At 40.3% G+C, this 23829-nt stretch overlaps 1 protein-coding gene across 2 annotated transcripts in view; it reads left to right on the forward strand.

Annotated features, from left to right (window-relative positions):
* Positions 1–4554: 4554 nt before the first annotated feature.
* tgfbrap1 (transforming growth factor, beta receptor associated protein 1) overlaps positions 4555–23829 on the forward strand; it is a 47995-nt gene continuing 28720 nt past the window's right edge. Inside the window, exons 1-2 of one of the 2 annotated variants that reach the window (XM_061974706.2) lie at positions 4555–4773; positions 18005–18720. In XM_061974706.2, the coding sequence (XP_061830690.2) occupies positions 18024–18720 (697 nt within the window). In that variant the 5' untranslated portion in view covers positions 4555–4773; positions 18005–18023. The remainder of the gene's footprint in view (positions 4774–18004; positions 18721–23829) is intronic. The other variant, XM_061974707.2, reaches the window with a different exon arrangement.

Below are 23829 nucleotides of genomic sequence, written 5' to 3' on the forward strand. Positions count from 1 at the left end.
AAAGTTGCGTTCGCGAGCGGCGGAACTTTGCGGGTTCGCGTCCGAATTGCAAAATCATGCTGCAGTTTAACAAGTGACTTTCGTTTGTGTTTGACTTACTAAGAAAAATATTAGTAGTTATGTTGGTGAAAAACGAATTAGTGATTTCTACCTTGTATTGCCCGTGCCACTAAAGGCTGAGGCGTGAGGCATACAAAAAAAACACAGTGTACAAGGGATCTTGAACGCACCCCTGGATAACCGGCATCCGGTGTAGCTCACGAAAAGAGATGGGATTTTATGGCTCTTTGTGGGAGAGCCGGAAAAGAGCCGAAGAACCGTTCTTTCTAAAGAGCCGTTTTGTATATATATATATATATATATATATATATATATATATATATATATATATATATATATATATATATACCGGTATACATGTAAATATATATATATATATATATATATATATATATATATATATATATATATATATATATATGTAAAAAAAAAAAAAAAAAAAAAAATATATATATATATATATACATATATATATATATGTATATGTAAATATATATATATATATAAATATATATATATATATATATATATAAATATATATATATAAATATATATATATATATATATATATATATATATATATATATATATATATATATATATATATATATATATATATATATATATATATGCAGGCCCGGCCCTAACCAATCTGGCGCCCTAGGCAAGATTTTAGGTGGCGCCCCCCCACATCGGCAGTGAAGTGTATATACTCATAAGAAACCGAATAGCTTTGTCTTTGACCTTTTTTTTTTACTTACAACTATATCTAAGATATAAAGGGGTGGAAAAGTGACTATTACCTGCAGGGCAAACATTAGCTAACCAGAAGGCAATAACAATGTAAACAAAAAACACCTGCTTAAAAGATCTAATACAATTGTCCCTAAGGAATGTAAGGTGGGAGTACTGTAATTACCTAACGTTACATTATTATTTTCCATAACAATTTAGCCCCCTCCACAATATTAACCCGACGTTAAAACAGATTATAGATTAGCAATTGCCGAATCATGTAACATTATCTTAATGCTAAAAAGCCAGGTTACTATCACATTCTGTAACAGACAAATCATTTCATGTAGGCTAACGTTACCTACCTGCTACCTCTGTCTTTTCTCGTTTCTCCTCCTCTTCTTTTCTGATGGACCCCTGGGGGGTCCATCAGGGGGGGGGGGGCGTAATGTTGTAACAAATAATATTTCTATTAAATAGGCTTTACTTTGCATTTTAATTAACGTGGGATTATTTTTTGTATTTAGAAATAATAGTACCAACTTTTATTTTATTTATTTTTTCTCCAACATTTGTGGCACTGGCGTGGCGCCCCCTGGTGGACGGCGCCCTTAGCATTTGCCTATACGGCCTATGCCACGGGCCGGCCCTGTATATATATATATACATATTTTTTAGAGGTGTGGGGAAAAAATCGATTCGAATTTGAATCGCGATTTTCACGTGTGATTCAGAATCGATTCTCTTTTTTTTTTTTAATCGATTTTTTTTTTTTTTTTTTTTTCCTTTTTAATTAATCAATCCAACAAAACAACACACAGCAATACCATAACAATGCAATCCAATTCCAAAACCAAACCCGACCCAGAAACACTCAGAACTGCAATAAACAGAGCAATTGAGAGGAGACACAAACACGACACAGAACAAACCAAAAGTAGTGAAACAAAAATTAATATTATCAACAACAGTATCAATATTAGTTACAATTTCAACATAGCAGTGATTAAAAATCCCTCATTGACATTATCATTAGACATTTATAAAAAAAAAAGAAAAAAGAACAATAGTGTCACAGTGGCTTACACTTGCATCACATCTCATAAGCTTGACAACACACTGTGTCCAATATTTTCACAAAAATAAAATAAGTCATATTTTTGGTTCATTTAATAGTTAAAACATCCATCCATCCATCCATCTTCTTCCGCTTATCCGAGGTCGGGTCGCGGGGGCAGCAGCCGAAGCAGGGAAGCCCAGACTTCCCTCTCCCCAGCCACTTTGTCCAGTTCTTCCCGGGAGATCCCGAGGCTTTCCCTGGTCAGCCGGGAGACATAGTCTTCCCAACGTGGCCTGGGTATTCCCCGTGGCCTCCTACCGGTCGGACGTGCCCTAAACACCTCCCTAGAGAGGCGTTCGGGTGGCATCCTGACCAGATGCCCGAACCACCTCATCTGGCTCCTCTCGATGTGGAGGAGCAGCGGCTTTACTTTGAGCTCCCCCGGATGGCAGAGCTTCTCACCCTATCTCTAAGGGAGAGCCCCGCCACCCCGCGAAGGAAATTCATTTCGGCCGCTTGTACCCGTGATCTTGTCCTTTGGGTCATAACCCAAAGCTCATGACCATAGGTGAGGATGGGAACGTAGACCGACTGGTAAATTGAGAGCTTTGCCTTGCGGCTCAGCTCCTTCTTCACCACAACGGATCGATACAGCGTCCGCATTACTGAAGACGTCGCACCGATCCGCCTGTCGATGTCACGATCCACTCTTCCCTCACTCGTGAACAAGACTCCGAGGTACTTGAACTCCTCCACTTGGGAGAATACATATTGTAAATGGGGAAAAAAACGGTTCCCAATGGAACGGCTCGCAACTGCGAATCGGTTTTTATTTTGAAAAGTGGATATTTGACTGATGCACATACTTGCCAACCTTGAGACCTCCGATTTCGGGAGGTGGGGTGTGGGGGCGTGGTCGGGGGTGGGGCGGGGCGTGGTTGGGGGCGTGGTTAAGAGGGGAGGAGTATATTGACAGCTAGAATTCAAGTCAAGTATTTCATATATATATATATATATATATATATATATATATATATATATATATATATATATATATATATATATATATATATATATGTGTGGGAAAAAAAATCACAAGACTATTTCATCTCTACAGGCCTGTTTCATGAGGGGGGGTTCCCTCAATCATCAGGAGATTTTAATGGGAGCATTCACATACCATGGTTTATATAGGGCACAGAGTGGGTGGGTACAGGCTGGCCTAGGGGCGTGGTGATTGGCTCATGTGTTACCTAGGAGGTGTTTCCGTCTGTGGCGGCATGCTGTTACAATTTCGCTGCGCTTGTTGAGGGATGACAGGTCTGGACGGTAAATAATAAACAGTTTCTCTTTCAAGCATAGGTTGCATCTTTTATTACCACTATTGTAAGGTGTGCTGGATGCAAGAATTTGCCATGTTATTGAATATTCAACATTATTGTCTTTGAGGTCCCAAATGTGTTTGCTGAGTTCTGTGGTATTCCGCAGGTTTTGGTTCCTGAAAGAAGCCTTGTGATTGTTCCATCTGGTTTTGAATTCTCCCTCGGTTAATCCTACATATGTGTCGGATGTGTTAATGTCCTTGCGTGTTACCTTAGATTGGTAGACAACTGATGTTTGTAAGCACCCCCCGTTGAGAGGGCAATCAGGTTTCTTTCGACAGTTGCAGCCTTTGTTGGTTTTGGAGTCGCTCTGTCCGGGGGCCGACGGCTCATTTGCAATTGTTTTGTTGTGGTTTGAGATAATTTGTCGTATATTGTTCATACAGCTGTAGCTCAATTTAATGTTGTTCTTGTTGTTCTTGTTATATATATATATATATATATATATATATATATATATATATATATATATATATATATATATATATATCCTGAAAATATGCAAACAAAACTGTGTTTGGATAATTGATACTTCAAACTTGCATAAATAAATATCAAGGAATATAACATAACTTGGCTTCTGAGAGTTTCAAAATGTAATGAATAAAATGCTAAAGTTGTTGATAAACAAGCAATTATTTTAATAATTAAATATGGTCATTTTAAATGAATTATTATGATAATTTAAAATCAATTATTTCAAATATGTTTATTTTAATGTATAATTCTATGGCTGGATGTAATAAGGAGTCACAAAAAAATACAACTAAAAATACAATTAATTTTGATGTTTTTAGCAAAATATAGTAAAAATGTATTTCGTTTTTTTTTTTTTTAAGTTAATAAATATATTTATTTTTAGGTAAAATAAACATAATAATGCAATTTATCTCTAGTCTGGATGATTTAGTTCTTGTCACCCTGTTGTCCTCCCGTCATGAAAAAAGGCTGTCCTCACTCAGGTCCGCATGGAGCTGGAGGGGGCGTGGCTTCCAGCTCCGGCTGAAAATCGGGAGATTTTCGGGAGAATATTTGTCCCGGGAGGTTTTCGGGAGAGGCGCTGAATTTCGGGAGTCTCACGGAAAATTCGGGAGGGTTGGCAAGTATGCTGATGCAGGTTTAATTTTTTGTAGTTTTTAATTTTAATATTATTATATATATAATTTGTGTGCGTTACTTGTTTGGGGTAGAATAAAAAAAAACATTTGACATGTGTTTAATTATATTTTTAGACTACATGTCAAAAATCCCATAAACAAATGTTTTATAAAAAAAAGCCGTTCAGAAAAGTCGACTCGTTCGCAAACGTCACATGTCTACTGGCGTCCACAGCGGCGGTAATGGGCGGTGTTTGGCGTCACTTAGCCGGACCCTGCAGCCGCCACCGTTCACGCCGTAGCCCCGTCGGCTGTGTGCCGCCTGTCAACATGGTTATCTTGACGTGGGTTCGTCGGTGTCTTCCGTGGTTATTTACCGAGGAGTCCTAGTGTGCTCCTCCGTGCCCGGCCTGCCTCGGTGAGCAGCTCCGTCTGAGCGGTAAGTTGGGCGCACTGACGCCGACAGCGTGATGAGGGGAGCCGGGGAAGCGAGTCGGTGCACATCGTCTGACGGAGAATGACAACTTTACATCATCTTACATACATTCCGCATTTAAATAAACACTTGGAAATGCAGTTTTCGCCACTTAGGCGCAACACGCCTCAAATAAACACACATGACCAGCAGTCATAATCATTAGCTCGCTAGCATAGCATTCTGTTTGTGCTAACGTATGCTCAGTTAGCTTCCTAACCAATGATTAAAATCAAACGGTGATCCCTTAACATACTTTAAATGTGCTGATAATCTGTAATAATGTGTCATAATTGTTGAACTCATATGCTGTGTTAGTCATTTGACAGGCTCGCTAGCACCAAACGTCATTAGCTGGCAACGCTTGCAGGGGCGTAGCTATTTTGTCCATAAGGGGGGTAAAGTGGCTAAAATTGTACTTAAGTAAAGGTATTGTTACTTAAGAGCAGAGGTGGGTAGAGTAGCCAGAAATTGTACTCAAGTAAGAGTACTGTTACTTTAGAGATTTATTACTCAAGTAAAAGTAAGGAGTAGTCACCCAAATATTTACTTGAGTAAAAGTAAAAAGTATGTTGTAAAAAAACTACTCAAGTACTGAGTAACTAATGAGTAACATACACACACACATGATATATATATATATATATATATATATATATATATATATATATATACACACACACACATATATACATATATATATATATGTCTTAATAAGGTTATCCAAAAAATAGTGCTCGATACCGTAGTAGAGCGCAATATATGTATGTGTGGGAAAAAAAAATCACAAGACTACTTCATCTCTACAGGCCTGTTTCATGAGGGGGTTCCCTCAATCAAATCTCCTGATGATTGAGGGAACCCCCTCATGAAACAGGCCTGTAGAGATGAAGTAGTCTTGTGATTTTCTTTCCCACACATACATATACATATATATATATATATATATATATATATATATATATATATATATATATACACACACATATATATATATATATATATATATATATATATATACACACACACACACATATATATATATATATATATATATATATATATATATATATATATATATATATATATATATATATATATATACATATATACATACATTGATATATACAGTATATAATTTATATATATATTTTTGGCCGTTTTTGTTTACATGTTAATAGTGTTTTAATGAATATACATGCATGTTTAACACATATAGATTCCTTTCTTTCATGAAGACAAGAATATAAGTTGGTGTATTACCTGATTCTGATGACTTGCATTGATTGGAATCAGACAGTAGTGATGACAAACGTCCACGTTTTCAAATGGAGGAGAAAAAAAGTTCCTCCTTTCTGTCTAATGCCACATGAAAGTGGTTGGTTTTTGGCATCTTATATGTCCAGCTTCCATATTCGTTTTTATACACTTTACAAGAAATACATTGGCGGCAAACTCCGTAGCTTGCTAGCTTGTTTGCGCAGGCTTTCGGAGACTCTTATTTTGAAAGCGCAGGCGCGATGGAGCGGCACTTTTATTGTGAAGACAGGAACTGTGCAGTCAGTCTTTAGGCTTTTGACGGGGTGTACGGTTGAAATAAAAAATTGTCTTTTTTCCTTCACACTTTTAATTGATTGATTGGAACTTTTATTAGTAGATTGCACAGTACAGTACATATTCCGTACAATTGACCACTAAATGGTAACACCCCAATAAGTTTTTCAACTTGTTTAAGTCAGGTCATGTGACCCCTGGCTCTGTTTGATTGGTCCAACGTCACCAGTGACTGCATCTGATTGGTGGAACGGAGTGAACGTCACCAGTGACTGTATTTGTTGAACCGCAGGCACTATGAAGGTCTGTCTGACAGACCAAAACAAACAAAGCGTGCATTAACAGATCGATGAAAATTAGTAGCGAGTAGCGAGCTGAATGTAGATAAAAGTAGCAGAGTAAAAGTAGCGTTTCTTCTCTATAAATATACTCAAGTAAAAGTAAAAGTATGTTGCATTAAAACTACTCTTAGAAGTACAATTTATCCCAAAAGTTACTCAAGTAGATGTAACGGAGTAAATGTAGCACGTTACTACCCACCTCTGCTTAAGAGTAGTGATGGGTTGATGAGGCGTCATGAAGCGTTTCGACACATTGCAAAACTGTATTGATACTGTGTCACTAAATACTGACATCCGCTGGACATTAAAAATCCCTACAGGCAACCTATGGACCGACTCAACTGACACTGATTTTATGACCTAGTATATACACAATAATATAAACCAAGTCATTGTATTTCATTTAGGATTATTTCATATCTTCATTTAAATAAAAATATATTTGTATCTTTTTTAGATACAGTCAATAAAAAATATGAACATGTATAATAACATGGAAATCTAAGAGAATGTGTTGTGAATGAGGATGCTTGTGGACTGGGATTTTTTTAAATTAATTTTTTACACATTTTTATTTAAAAAAAAACAGTTTTTCCAACATATTCAATTTTAGACGATTTCTTTTGTTGATTGATTGAGACTTTTATAAGTAGATTGCACAGTGAAGTAGGGATGTCCCGATCCAGGTTTTTGCACTTCTGATCCGATACCGATATTGTTTTTGCATTTCCGATCCGATACCGATACTGACCGATACTGGCCTATCCGAGCATGTATTAAAGTTTAAAGTTATTTAGCCTACTTAGTTGTCAGAATCATGTTGAAAAGGGTTTTAGTACTCTTGATAACAACTAGCCAGCTGAATTAGGGGAGTTTGAATAATACACAATGGTTGGTAACAAGAAACTGACCTGTTTATTCAAGGATAAACACAAAATAGACAAAATTATACATGACAAACAGAAATGGCATCATTGAATTAGGGCTGGGCGATATGGCCTTTTTTTAATATTGCAATATTTTAAGGCCATATTGCGATACACAATATATATCTGGATATTTTGCCTTAGCCTTGAATGAACACTTGATGCATATAATCACAGCAGTATGATGATTCTATGTGTTTTGATTGATTGATTGAGACTTGTATTAGTAGGTTGCACAGTGAAGTACATATTCCGTACAATTGACCACTAAATGGTAACACCCCAATAAGTTTTTCAACTTGTTTAAGTCGGGGTCCACTTAAATTGATTCATGATACAGATATATACTATCAGATATATACTATCATCATAATACAGTCATCACACAAGATAATCACATTGAATTATTTACATTATTTATAATCCAGGGTGTGGAGGGGGGCGCCGGATGTAAGTGTCAAAAAGACAGCCAAAAGAGTTTGATATGCGAGCACCTTAGAGGGAGCGTTGCTCGCACGGCTGCGCTAGCATCACAGCTAACGTTAGCCATGGTGCTACCTCTCTGCTGGGAGAGGACGTATACGTATGTGACGTATGTCGTGACAGTATGTGACTTGTGTAAGAAGGTGAGCTCGCTGTCTGTGAGAGGGAGACACAGGAAAGTGTGAGAAGAGCCTGTCGTGTAATGCCAGCAGCTAAAAGCAACTGCGTGAGAATTGTGGATGTGTTGAAGGTGTGCTGGAAAATGCGGAACGGAAACTACGGAGCAGCAGAAAAGTGGAATGTATTATTTAAATCGGTGCGTTGGAAAACACGGACCGGTGTTTTTTTTTAAAACTGGATCTGGATCGGCATTTTCCCATGCCTTGCCGATACGCAATTTTTGGCAAATATCGGCAGCCGATCCGATCCAAATATCGGATCGGGACATCCCTACAGTGAAGTACATATTCCGTACAATTGACCACTAAATGGTAACCCCCCAATAAGTTTTTCAACTTGTTTAGTCGGTGTCCACTTAAATTGATTAATGATACAAATATATACTAACATCATAATACAGTCATCACACAAGTTAAGCATCAGAGTATATACATTGAATTATTTAAATTATTTACAATCCGGGGTGTGGGATATAGAGGGGGTGGGGTGGGGGGGTTAAGTTTGGTTGTTATCAACACTTCAGTCGTCTCTTCTTAGTTATTATTTCCCCGGCTGTAGAAAAGACCCGCTCACAGGGCACAGAGGAGGCGGTAGTGCGACACAGTTCGCGTATCGGTCACGTGACCAAAACAGCTCATGATCGGTCACGTGACTTTCTAAAAGCGGTACGCGCACCGACACAGGGTTTCGCTCTATGAGCTCGACGCATGCGCCGATGCATCGGTGTTGCCGGACCCATCGCTACTTAAGAGTAACTTTATGTAAGTAAAAATTAAAAGTAGTCGTCCAATTAATTATTAATTGAAAAAAAACTACTGAGAAAACTTCTGGTTTATTTAGTCGCTATTTTTTAATGGTACTTACTAGGGCTGTGGGAAAAAATCGATTCGAATTCGAATCGCGATTCTCACGTTGTGCGATTCAGTATCGATTCTCATTTTTAAAAATTCGATTTTTTATTTTTTTCTTATTTATTTATTTATTTATTTATTCCCATTTTTAAATTATTTTTTTTTAATTAATCAATCCAACAAAACAACACACAGCAATACCATAACAATGCAATCCAATTCCAAAACCAAACCCGACCCAGAAACACTCAGAACTGCAATAAACAGAGCCATTGAGAGGAGACACAAACACGACACAGAACAAACCAAAAGTAGTGAAACAAAAATGAATATTATCAACAACAGTATCAATATTAGTAACAATTTCAACATAGCAGTGATTAAAAATCCCTCATTGACATTATCATTAGACATTTATAAAAATTAAAAAAAAGAACACTAGTGTCACAGTAGCTTACACTTGCATCACATCTCATAAGCTTGACAACACACTGTGTCCAATATTTTCACAAAGATAAAATAAGTCATATTTTTGGTTCATTTAATTGTAAAAACAAATTTACATAATTGCAATCAGTCGATAAAACATTGTCCTTTACAATTATAAAAGCTTTTTACAAAAATCTACTACTCTGCTTGCATGTCAGCAGACTGGGGGTAGATCCTGCTGAAATCCTATGTATTGAATGAATAGAGAATCCTTTTGAATCGGGGAAATATCGTTTTTGAATCGAGAATCGCGTTGAATCGAAAAAAAAATCGATTTAGAATTGAATCGTGACCCCAAGAATCGATATTGAATCGAATCGTGGGACACCCAAAGATTCGCAGCCCTAGTACTTAATCATATAATTGGTGTGTGTTTGTATGTGATGGAGCATATACTACAAAACATGCACATTTTACAGTCACTTATTACAAGGCCAAACCATACCAGACTAAACCAAGCTAAGTGAATTATGCACGGCCTCCCAATTTTGTCCAAGGCTGACCTAGAGATGTTGAAGTGTGATGATAATCTCTCATCGTCTCTCATTTACTGAGTGAAATCTTTTAAACGGCTCTTTTAGGTGACTGATTAGTAGAGCTGTAAAAAACAAAAAAACAAAACATTTTTAGGTTGATCGTGATTCTTATTTGTAACGATTCTTAATCGATTAAAAAAAAAGAAGCATATGTGCTGTTAAAACATAAAAAAAACTAGAACATAGTGTCAAACTCAAGGCCTCGGGGCCAAATTTGTCCCGCCCTCATCCTTTTACTGTGCCCCCACCCCCCCCCCACATCATTTTACTGTGGCGTGGCCCGCCATATCCTTTTACTGTGTCGCCCCACATCATTTGATGTGTTAGGCCACATCATTATATTGTGGCCCGCCCCATCCTTTTACTGTGTCGCCCCACATCATTTGATGTGTTAGGCCACATCATTCTAATGTGGCCCGCCCCATCATTCTAATGTGGCCCGCCCCATCCTTTTACTGTGTGTCCCCACATCATTTTATGTTTTAGGCCACATCATTCTAATGTGGCCCACCCCATCCTTTTACTGTGTGTCCCCACATCATTTTATGTGTTAGGCCACATCATTCTAATGTGGCCCGCCACATCCTTTTACTGTGTTTCCCCCACATCATTTTACTGTGGCCCCCCACATCATTTGATGTGTTAGACCACATCCTTTTACTGTGTGTCCCCACATCATTTTATGTGTTAGGCCACATCATTCTAATGTGGCCCGCCACATCATTCTAATGTGGCCCGCCACATCATTCTAATGTGGCCCGCCACATCCTTTTACTGTGTTTCCTCCACATCATTTTACTGTGGCCCCCCACATCATTTGATGTGTTAGACCACATCCTTTTACTGTGTCCCCCCACATCATTTGATGTGTTAGACCACATCCTTTTACCGTGTCCCCCCACATCATTTTATGTGTTAGGCCACATCCTTTTACTGTGTGTCCCCACATCATTTTATGTTTTAGGCCACATCCTTTTACTGTCCCCCCCCACATCATTTGATGTGTTAGGCCACATCCTTTTACTGTGTCCCCCCACATCATTTGATGTGTTAGGCCACATCCTTTTACTGTGTCCCCCCACATCATTTGATGTGGTAGACCACATCCTTTTACTGTGTCCCCCCACATTATTTGATGTGTTAGGCCACATCATTCTAAAGTGGCCCGCCCCATCCTTTTACTGTGTCCCCCCACATCATTTTATGTGTTAGGTCACTTTATTCTAATGTGGCCCGCCACGTCCTTTTACTGTGTGTCGCCACATCCTTTCACTTGGGCCACATCCTTTAACCGTGGGCCGCGACAACCTTTTACTGTGTCCCCCCACATCATTTATGTGTTAGGCCACATCCTTTTACTGTGTCCCCACATCATTTTATGTTTTAGGCCACATCATTCTAGTTGGCCCGCCCCATCCTTTTACTGTGTCCCCACATCATTCTATGTGTTAGGCCACATCATTCTAAAGTGGCCCGCCACATCCTTTTACTGTGTTTCCCCCACATAATTTTACTGTGGCCCCCCACATCATTTGATGTGTTAGACCAAATCCTTTTACTGTGTCCCCCCACATCATTTGATGTGTTAGACCACATCCTTTTACTGTGTCCCCCCACATCATTTTATGTGTTAGGCCACAACATTCTAATGTGGCCCGCCACATCCTTTTACTGTGTCTCCCCCACATCATTTTACTGTGGCCCCCACATCATTTTATGTGTTAGACCACATCCTTTTACTGTGTCCCCCCACATCCTTTTACTGTGTCCCTCCACATCATTTGATGTGTTAGGCTACTTCCTTTTACTGTGGCCCCCCACATCATTTGATGTGTTAGACCAAATCCTTTTACTGTGTCCCCCCACATCATTTGATGTGTTAGGCCACATCCTTTTACTGTGTCCCTCCACATCATTTGATGTGTTAGGCCACATCATTCTAATGTGGCCCGCCCCATCCTTTTACTGTGTCCCCCCACATCATTTTATGTGTTAGGCCACATCATTCTAAGTGGCCCGCCCCATCCTTTTACTGTGTCCCCCCACATCATTTTATGTGTTAGGCCACCTCATTCTAAGTGGCCCGCCACGTCCTTTTACTGTGTGTCCCCCACATCATTTTACTGTGGCCCGCCACATCCTTTTACTTGGGCCACATCCTTTAACCGTGGTCCGCCACATCCTTTTACTGTGTCCCCCCACATCATTTATGTGTTAGGCCACATCATTCTAATGTGACCCGCCACATCCTTTTACTGTGTCCCCCCCCACATCCTTTTACTGTGCCCCCCCCTCCCACCTCCCACACACACATATCATTTTACTGTGGCCCGCCACATCCTATTACTCGGGCCACATCCTTTAACTGTGGCCCGCCACATCCTTTTACTGTGTCCCCCCACATCATTTGATGTTAAGCCACATCATTCTAATGTGGCCCTCCACATTCTTTTACTGTGTGCCCCCCCACATCATTTTAGGGTGGCCCGCCACATCCTTTTACTCGGGCCAAATCCTTTTATTGTGGCTCACCACATCATTCTAAAGTGGCCCATCATAACACTGTATGTGGTCAGCCAAATCATTTTTTGGGATCCCCACTTAATTTTAAAGTGGCCTGTCCCATAATTTTAAAGTGGCACACCACATAATTGTAACGTGGTCCGCCACATAATTTTAAGTGGCCCTCCACATCATTTTAAGTGAACCTCCTCGTCATTTTAAGGTGGCCCATCACTACATTTTATTATGATGTTCAAGCATTTTTTGGGTTATCAAAATAAATACTTAAATATCTGCTTGTCATCTTGACTTACAATTTCAAAAACAAGTTATCCATCAATCATTTAGTACAAAATTATAAACATTTAAAAACAGTCTTTGTAAATTGTTTATCAAGGCTATTATGTTTATACAGTATACATATATATTCACTGTTACGTGATGATATAAATGTTTGTAAGTAAACATTGAAGAGTTGCTGCTTTTTACAGTGTGTAGTTTGAGTGCGGTCATGTGACGGCCCGGCTCCGTTTGATTGGTGGAATGGAGCCAAAGGTCACTCGTGCTTATGTTGGATTGGTGAAACAGAGTCATGTGACAGAAGTCTCTCTAATGAGCCAAATGAATACGCCTTAGCAAGCACTAATCAATAGATTATGAATAAATATGATATAAAACTCAACATAACAGAGTAAAAACAGCGTTTTCTTCTTCACAAAAAATGATGTTAAACCATTAAAGAGTCCAGGAAGGAGGGTCGGTATATTTACACCTTTTCTGTCAGGTGTTCACTGGTTAACTTGGTTTATTGCCAACCACTGCAAGTCTATAAACATTGCAGATGAATACATGTTTACAATGAACGTTGAAGTATTTTGAGTACATCTCGACAAAGAAAACATACAGAGTACTAACTGTATCCGCATAACGGTCATCGCTGGCGCCAGCTCACTAGCCTGAATGTGAACATGAAATTATTCAAGATTCAAGATTGTTTATTGTCATATGCACAGTTAAACAGACAGTTTGCCGTATAATGAAAATCTTACTTTGCTAGTCCACCCTTCAACAAGTCACACGGTACTTAGCTAAAAACTAAAAATGTATATACAAGCCACAGTAAGTAACATAACATTATTGCACATTCTGATTGACAGTCAACGGTATAAATATGGAGGTGACATTGGGTCACAGCAGCAGTTAAAGTGTCTACAGTGATGGTTCACAGTTCGGGAGTGGTCATGGTAGCTGTCTTTTGTTCAAAAAGACAAAAGTAAAACGGGGGTTGGGGTGGGGGGCTAGCATTCACAAGTTTGCATTCACAAGTTAGCATTCACAAGCCTGATGGCCTGTGGGTAGAAACTGTTTGTCAGTCTCCTAGCCCTGGATTTCTATGAGACATTAAAGTCTTTCCCTTAAATAAAACCTACCTCAATATAAAAACATTGCTGTTTGAAAAACATATTCAAACGTGTACATTGAACCGACAAGCTGTGCTCTCTTAGAACAGCGTGATCGTTCTACACTGGTGTTTTACGGTGCGTTTAAGGACCACTGAACAGAGTAGGATGCCACAACCCCTGCTAGAAATGATGATGATAATAATACATGTGATTTATTGTGCACTTTTGATTTATTTATATTTTAGTGGTGAAGTGCTCTATATATATATATATATATATATATATATATATATATATATATGTATATATATATATATGATAAAAAAATAGTGTTCATGTATGAGATCTAGGGCTGCCAATTATGGCCAAAGTAATAATTAAGATTATTCTTATCAATATTGAAATCATGATTACTGATTGTTAGGTAAAGCAGTGTTGGTGTGTGAACGTAATACCATCATGTCATTTGTAATGTCTAATAAAAAGACTAAATAAACATTAGCCATATATTTATAGACCAATATTAGGTCTTTTTTATTCTTTAATAACATCAACTTGTCAGCTTTTTGTCATCTCTATTTTTACATTTTGATAGTTTTTTAAATTTTTTTAATTATTATTTTTTTAAAGTTATGTACATGTAGAGGATGTATCGGGACAGATCCATTAAGAGTTTGAGGAGAAATATGTTGTATAAGAATTAACTATACACAATAAAACATTAACAAAATGATGTGTCACATGAATGATTTTTGACATGAAAAAAACACAATTAATGTAAAAAAAAGCTGGTGTTTACTTTTTGATATCAAAATAAAACACAAAGTAGTTTGGCTAAAGAAGATGAAGTCTAATAAACAAGCTTTGTTCTTCTCCAACGCCCCCCTAGTGTTTCAGTACAACAGTTTGGCCAACAACAAAAAAAACCCGGAGTGATACCTCTCACATCAAATAAACAATCTTCACAGCCTGTGTTCAATTCGATGAGATGACAAAACATTTTAGCTAATATTGATGTTATTTGAACACTGATACAGTTTGCACTTACATAAAAGGAGGAGTGAACATCCCAGTCAACAAAGTAAAGACTTTATAAACAAGTTGTGACGACGTTCACGACACATCGTCTGCTGCAAAACATCAAATAGTTTTCTCCTTCGCCGTATACTTGTAGTGTGGGGGAAAGTGTCTCCAATATTGTCCACACTGGTCTCCATCCAAACAAAGCAGTGCGCTCTTAAACGCACGGCGGGAATCGAGGGAAAACGACGTTAAAACCAAGCGCTGGGCTCCGTTTACTCCGAGGGGAAATCTCCGCAGCAAAGTCTGTGTCGTTAGTCTGCCATGATTATCAAGCCAAACACCGCTAGTGCGCATGCGCCTGACTTTGTGTTGCCTAAAATGCATTCGTAAATAATGGTTTTTCAGTAGAGATGTCCGATAAATGCTTTAAAATGTAATATTGGAAATTATCGGTATCGGTTTCAACCTCCCGATTTTCCCGGTAGACTCCCGAATTTCATTGCCCCTCCCGAAAATCTCCCGGGGCAACCATTCTCCCGAATTTCTCCCGATTTCCACCCGGACAACATTATTGGGGGCGTGCCTTAAAGGCACTGCCTTTAGCGTCCTCTACAACCTGTCGTCACGTCCGCCTTTCCTCCATACAAACAGCGTGCCGGCCCAGTCACACAATATACGCAGCTTTTACACACACAAGTGAATGCAAGGCACACTTGGTCAACAGCCATGCAGGTCACACTGAGGGTGGCCGTATGAACAACTTTAACACTGTTACAAATATGCGCCACACTGTGAACCCACACCAAACAAGAATGACAAACACATTTCGGGAGAACATCCTCACCGTAACACAACATAAACACAACAGAACAAATACCCAGAACCCCTTGCAGCGCTAACTCTTCCGGGACGCTACAATATACACCCACCGCTACACCCCCACCCCCCGTCCCGTCTCCCCCACAATCTCCCGAATTCGGAGGTCTCAAGGTTGGCAAGTATGCTCTAGTATACTCTGGACTGAAGCTGTGTGCCTTCATTGTTTTTGTAGCTGTTGTTTTGAGGCATGTTTAAAAAAAAAAAGAATACACTTTGTGAAAGTCAAAGTATAGTATTTCCCATAGTTGTAATGGGTATCAGGATTATCTCAGGGAGAGCATGTCCCAAATTCCAAGCTGCTGTTTTGAGGCATGTTAAAAAAAATAATGCACTTTGTGACATGGCAGTGCCATGTTGGCACTTTTTTTCCATAACTGGAGTGGAAGTTGTTCTCTTATTTTGGAAAACATTGTTTTTGATTGATTGATTGAAACTTGTATTAGTAGATTGCACAGTACAGTACCAATCCTGCCAACTACTCCGGTTTTCCCGTAATTAGTACGGTTTTCATCAACCTATTCCGGGTTACGGTTGCAGTGATAAAAAATACGGTTTTTCATTAATTAAAATTTTTTTTTTTTTTTAAAGTTTTATTCACGAAATCGCGTAACAACAATGACAATCGACACTGCTTCCCGTAACTTCCTATCGAGCCATTCCGAATGCCATGCGCGAGGCTATTTATAGCACCGCTGCCAAGCACGAGGCACCTGTTGCCATTGTTTCCAAACGAGCGAACGATCATGGAATCAGCCGGAGAAAAATCGCAAACGAGTCTTAAACCGAAAAGAAAACTGCAGTCATTCCGTGAAGAATATTCAAAAGCCTATCCAGGAATAATTATCCGTTCCAAAAAGGGTGAAAACTACGCGAATTGCACCTTGTGCAGACAAGATTTTTCGATCGGACACGGAGGAATTAGCGATGTAAAAGACCACGTTGGGACAAAAAAACACAAGTCTAATGCCGTTGCTAGCGATACAAGTGGAAAACTTTCAACGTTTTTCGTCGCCCAAACAGATTCTTTGGATGTGATAAATGCCAAAGTTTTATTTACGGAGGCAATAATTGAGCATGGACTTCCAATCGCACTGGCTGATCACATGGGACAGTTATTTCGGAAAATGTTTCCCGACTCGAAAATCGCCAAAAAATATGGATGTGGTCGAACCAAAACATCAAACATTATTCAGTGTCTTGGAACAGAATCCTCAAAAAGTATCGCCGATGTCATGAAGACGGAACCATTTAGCATGTCGACTGACGGCAGCACCGATTATGACGATGTAAAACTGTACCCCATTTGTGTTCGATATTTCGATGACGACATTGGTTTTAGCAACATTTTAACCTGTCTGAATGCTAATAATCATTTTGCGTCGGGGGGCTTCGCCCTCCTGAACCCTTCGCCAGGACTTTGTCCTGGACCTACCGGGGCCTGCGGCCCCTGGACCCTGGCTACTAGGTTTTTCTGATTTCAAAAGTTGGCAGGTATGCAGTACATATTCCGTACAATTGACCACTAAATGGTAACACCCCAATACGTTTTTCAACTTGTTTAATCAATTCATGGTAAAGTTACATTGTTTAATGAATGCATCCAGCGGGGCATCACAACAAAATAATGTGTTAATTCCACGACTGTATATATCGGTATTGGTTGATATCGGAATCGGTAATTAAGAGTTGGGCAATATCGGATATCGGCAAAAAAGCCATTATCGGACATCTCTATTTTTCAGTAATAAAAAAATTAAACGGTATTACTATCGGGAATTATTGCAAATTATCATTATACCGTTTACTGTTACATCCCTCGTCCATTAACAAGTAAAAAGTCAAGGGCATGTTTTTCCGCAAATGTAGGTACATTTTTTGGGCGTTACGGCAATTGACGAGGGTGGTCGCGGCATTAGCCGCGGTTAAATTTCAGCCTTGCGCTTGTACAGTGAGTGGTACTGTTTGTAATATTGATTTTGATCATTTGCATGCAGGTATGCTGATGATTTCCTGTCTTTTGTCTTCTAGTTTAGATGCCTCGGCCAAGATGAGTGTCAAGGCCTTCGAGCTCATCCCGGCTGTGGAGCGGGACCTCCTCATGGGCGATAAGGCTCGCATCAACATCGAATGTATCGAATGTTGCGGGAAGCACTTATATGTGGGAACCAACGACTGTTTCATCCACCACTTCCTGCTGGACGAGGTTACCTCCGCCAAAGGGAAGCGGACTTACTCGGCCCAGAAACTGCTTCACAAGTACCTGGGCCTGAAGAAGCCGGTGGCGGAGCTGCGGGCCGCTTCGGCTCTGGAGCGCCTGATCGTGCTGTGCGACGGCGTGGTGTTCCTCGTGGACATGGTGACCCTGGAGACCGTGCCGTCGGCCGCGGGAGGCGGAGCCCGGATCCGAGGCGTGACGGCGTTTTGCGTCAATGAGAACCCGGTGAACGGCGATCCGTTCTGCGTAGAGATGGGTGTCCTTTCCTCAAAGCGTAGGACTGTTCAGATTTACATGGTGTACGAGGACCGGGTGCAGCTGCTCAAAGAGGTGACCACGCCGGAGCAGCCCTGCGCCGTCTGTCTCGACGGCTACTTCCTGTGCCTGGCGCTGGCGACGCAGTACATGATCCTGAACTACCACACAGGAGCCGCCCAAGATCTCTTCCCTTACAACAGCGAGGAGAGGAGACCCATTGTGAAGAGGATTGGTAGGGAGGAGTTCCTCTTGGCGGCGCCGGGTGGTCTTGGTAAGTTCATGCACACACGCTTTGCTATTCATGTTATCACACCGTGCGTATTGTCTTTAATGTGCACTTATTACATCACTAGTAATTAGGGATGTCCCGATCCAGGTTTTTGCACTTCCGATCCGATACCGATATTGTTTTTGCATTTCCGATCCGATACCGATACTGACCGATACCGATACTGACCGATACTGGCCTATCCGAGCATGTATTAAAGTTTAAAGTTATTTAGCCTACTTAGTTGTCAGAATCATGTTGAAAAGGGTTTTAGTACTCTTGATAACAACTAGCCAGCTGAATTAGGGGAGTTTGAATAATACACAATGGTTGGTAACAAGAAACTGACCTGTTTATTCAAGGATAAACACAAAATAGACAAAATTATACATGACGAACAGACATGGCATCATTGAACTAGGGCTGGGCGATATGGCCTTTTTTTAATATTGCGATATTTTAAGGCCATATTGCGATACACAATATATATCTCGATATTTTGCCTTAGCCTTGAATGAACACTTGATGCATATAATCACAGCAGTATGATGATTCTATGTGTTTTGATTGATTGATTGAGACTTTTATTAGTAGGTTGCACAGTGAAGTACATATTCCGTACAATTGACCACTAAATGGTAACACCCGAATAAGTTTATCAACTTGTTTAAGTCGGGGTCCACTTAAATTGATTCATGATACAGATATATACTATCAGATATATACTATCATCATAATACAGTCATCACACAAGATAATCACATTGAATTATTTACATTATTTATCATCCAGGGTGTGGAGGGGGGCGCCTGATGTAAGTGTCAAAAAGACAGCCAAAAGAGTTTGATATGAGAATAAATCTAAAGTTAAAATATAGGGTAGAAATGCATCCATTTGCAGGAAATGTAGTCTTGATTTTCAAAATGTTCTTTCAAGGCTTGCATGTCTACATTAAATCATTCTTCTTCATACTGCATTAATATATGCTACTTTTAAACTTTCATGCAGAGAAGGAAATCACAACTAAAAAAATCACTAATTTTTTCATACGGTGTTGATGTGGAAATTTTTTGCCTCTGCATTTTGATGGTGTGGACGTGTGGCACCGAATAGAGATAAGCGTCTCGACAGACGTTATAATATTTGAACAATGATGACGAAAACTGTTGTCTCTGTCGTGTCCGTGTGTCGAAAATTGTTATGCGCTTATTTTTTATTTTGATTTTGTGCGTGGCATAGATTTGCTATGCGCAGAGGACGCTTAAACAGTGCGCAATTGCACAAGCGCGCACCTTAGAGAGAACGTTGGTCACATGGCTGCGCTAGCATCACAGCTAACGTTAGCCATGCTGCTACCTCTCTGCTCGGGGAGGACGTATACGTATGTGACGTATGACGTGACAGTATGTGACGTATGACGTGACAGTATGTGACGTGTGTAAGAAGGTGCGCTTGCTGTCTGTGAGAGGGAGACACAGGAAAGAGTGAGAAGAGCCTGTCGTGTAATGCCAGCAGCTAAAAGCAACTGCGTGAGAATTGTGGATGTGTTGAAGGTGTGCTGGAAAATGCGGAACGGAAATTACGGAGCAGCAGAAAAGTGGAATGTATTATTTAAATCGGTGCGTAGGAAAACACGGACCGGAGTTTTTTTTAAACTGGATCTGGATCGGCATTTTCCCATGCCTTGCCGATACGCAATTTTTGGCAAATATCGGCATCCGATCCAAATATCGGATCGGGACATCCCTACTAGTAATACGTGCACACACTAGTTGTAATGACCTTTATGTATACATTCATCCCTGTTGATGTTTTACATGCAGAAGTCGGATGTTCGATACCCAGTCAGGGTTTCTATACAGTGGTACCTCGGCTTTCATTAGTGAACCATTCTAAAAGGTTTGATGAAGACCAAATCGTATGAAAACCGAAGCAATTTTTGACACAAGGAATCCTGTAAAACAAGTAAATTAATTCCAGACACGTACAAATATTAACACAAAACACTTTTTTTATAGAGAACAATTGTAGTTTGACAAGCAGAAAACAAATCGAAATATAATCATACCTTAAAGTTGGGGGAACTAAGTTATATTATTTACCTAAAAAAAATTAATTATATTGGTATCATCATAACGGTAATCCATCCATCCATCCATCCATCTTCTTCCGCTTATCCGAGGTCGGGTTGCGGGGACAGCAGCCTAAGCAGGGAAGCCCAGACTTCCCTCTCCCCAGCCACTTCGTCCAGCTCCTCCGGGGGGATCCCGAGGCGTTCCCAGGCCAGCCGGGAGACATAGTCTTTCCAACGTGTCCTGGGTCTTCCCCGTGGCCTCCTACCGGTCGGACGTGCCCTAAACACCTTCCTAGGGAGGCGCTCGGGTGGCATCCTGACCAGATGCCCGAACCACCTCATCTGGCTCCTCTCAGTGGAGGAGCAGCGGCTTTACTTTGAGCTCCCCCCGGATGACAGAGCTTCTCACCCTATCTCTAAGGTAGAGCCCCGCCACCCAGCGGAGGAAACTCATTTCAGCCGCTTGTACACGTGATCTTGTCCTTTCGGTCATAACCCAAAGCTCGTGACCATAGGTGAGGATGGGAACGTAGATCGACGGGTAAATTGAGAGCTTTGCCTTCCGGCTCAGCTCCTTCTTCACCACAACGGATCGATACAGCGTCCGCATTACTGAAGACGCCGCACCGATCCGCCTGTCGATCTCACGATCCACTCTTCCCCCGCTCGTGAACAAGACTCCGAGGTACTTGAACTCCTCCACTTGGGGCAAGATCTCCTCCCCAACCCGGAGATGGCACTCCACCCTTTTCCGGGCGAGAACCATGGACTCGGACTTGGAGGTGCTGATTCTCATCCCAGTCGCTTCACACTCTGCTGCGAACCGATCCAGTGAGAGCTGAAGATCCTGGCCAGATGAAGCCATCAGGACCACATCGTCTGCAAAAAGCAGAGACCTAATCCTGCAGCCACCAAACCAGATCCCCTCAACGCCTTGACTGCGCCTAGAAATTCTGTCCATAAAAGTTATGAACAGAATCGGTGACAAAGGGCAGCCTTGGCGGAGTCCAACCCTCACTGGAAACGTGTCCGACTTACTGCCGGCAATGCGAACCAAGCTCTGACACTGAGCATACAGGGAGCGGACCGCCACAATCAGACAGTCCGAAACCCCATACTCTCTGAGCACTCCCCACAGGACTTCCCGAGGGACACGGTCGAATGCCTTCTCCAAGTCCACAAAGCACATGTAGACTGGTTGGGCAAACTCCCATGCACCCTCAAGGACCCTGCCGAGAGTATAGAGCTGGTCCACAGTTCCACGACCAGGACGAAAACCACACTGTTCCTCCTGAATCCGAGGTTCGACTATCCGGCGTAGCCTCCTCTCCAGTACACCTGAATAGACTGGTAATAATAACGGTAATCATTTCTGAAAAAATGTTTACATCTGTGTGGTGTCAGTGCCTTTATAATGAAGTATTTTAGTAAATAAAACCCCGAAAGACAAAATAATTTGTCTTTGTGGCGGAGTACCAACAGCAGGATTTAAAGAAAGGAGGGGTGAGCAGAGCCCACAAAGGAGCCCCCTTATTGGCTGACATGTAAAACAAATAAATGATTTCCAGACACCTAAAAATATTAACACAAAACACTTTTTATAGAGAACAATTGTAGTTTGACATGCAGAAAACAAATTGAAATACAGTAGTACCTTAGTCACAATATTCGTTCAATGAATGTTCTGCAATTTGTCGTCCCCAAAATAAGAACTGAACTGGGCAAGAAAGCATTTAGGTTTTCAGCACCAAAGGCTTGGAATAACCTACAATGGAATATTAAATTTCAAACCCTAGTTACGTTGAATGAGTTGAAAGCTTCTGTGAAAGGACTGCAGTCTACCTTGTCTGTATGCACATGTGTTATGTGAGCAAGTTTTAATGTTGTAAATGTGATGTTTTATGTATTTGTTTACTGTTTTTAATGTAACCTTGCTGCTGCCCTCTTGGCCAGGTCTCCCTTGGAAAAGAGATCTTTGATCTCAGTGGGATTTTACCTGGTTAAATAAAGGCTAATAATTAAAGCTGGGATAACAAAGTTATACTCTTTAACTAAAAAAAATCCAGAGAACCATGCAGGCGCCACCTTTATTTGCAACAAGTTCCTTATTTTTCAATCTTTCCCAACCATGGTTTGGAATGTAAGCAATCATACAGATTTTTAGTTTTGGCACTCAATTCTACGGAACGGTACGTGGGCAAACTGACTACAGCAGTTTGCAGTGTTTGGCCATACGACAACAGGGACGGTATACGCATTCGGTATGCGTGTCAAACGTTTTGCGAACATTTCTGTCAAACCGAATCATAAGAAAACACAACCCTTTCTCCTCTGCAAAACAGACATGGCGCCTGTAAAGCTGCCATTTTTGGTGGAGTTCAAAGATTGTGTCAAATTTTGCACAACAAAATCTGCTCAACATTGACCAAAAGGAATTAAGGGAAGTTGGCTGACAAGAAGAGAACATGCAATGTTGGAGGGGGAGAAAGGAAATGAATAAGCATCCATATATATATATATATATACCGTATATTACCAAATAGTAGCCCGGGCGTTTATTTCACAAAATCGATTTTGGAGACAGGCGTTTAAAAGAAGCAGGCGGTTATTTGCACAAGGCTTTTATTTATTTTTGCACCAGCCTGCACCAGGCCATTATTTGGTTACAATGGTTACTGTCCAGTATTTTTTTTTCGTACAAAAAACTTTAAATGTAAAAGCTATTGTAAACATACAAACAAAAAAACAAGAGATCAACATGAGGTAGGCTATCAAAAGACAAGAGATCAACAAGGCCTCAACATGGCAGTAGTGCAACAATTGTCAAATAGAATACCAATACTAAAAATAAATAAACTTTTTAAATGAAGCAGCCTACTGGGAAAAATAAAATTATGGTACCAAGTACCCAAGTATAAAACCCACCATCAAAACAGAACAATAATACTGTCACTTAAATAAAATAAAGGCTACAGTACTCCAAGTTTTAAATAAAGCAGCATACAGGAAAAATACAATTATTGTACCAAGTACTCTAT

The sequence above is a fragment of the Nerophis lumbriciformis genome, linkage group LG15, assembly GCF_033978685.3.
Source record: "Nerophis lumbriciformis linkage group LG15, RoL_Nlum_v2.1, whole genome shotgun sequence".
NCBI classification, from domain to species: domain Eukaryota; kingdom Metazoa; phylum Chordata; class Actinopteri; order Syngnathiformes; family Syngnathidae; genus Nerophis; species Nerophis lumbriciformis.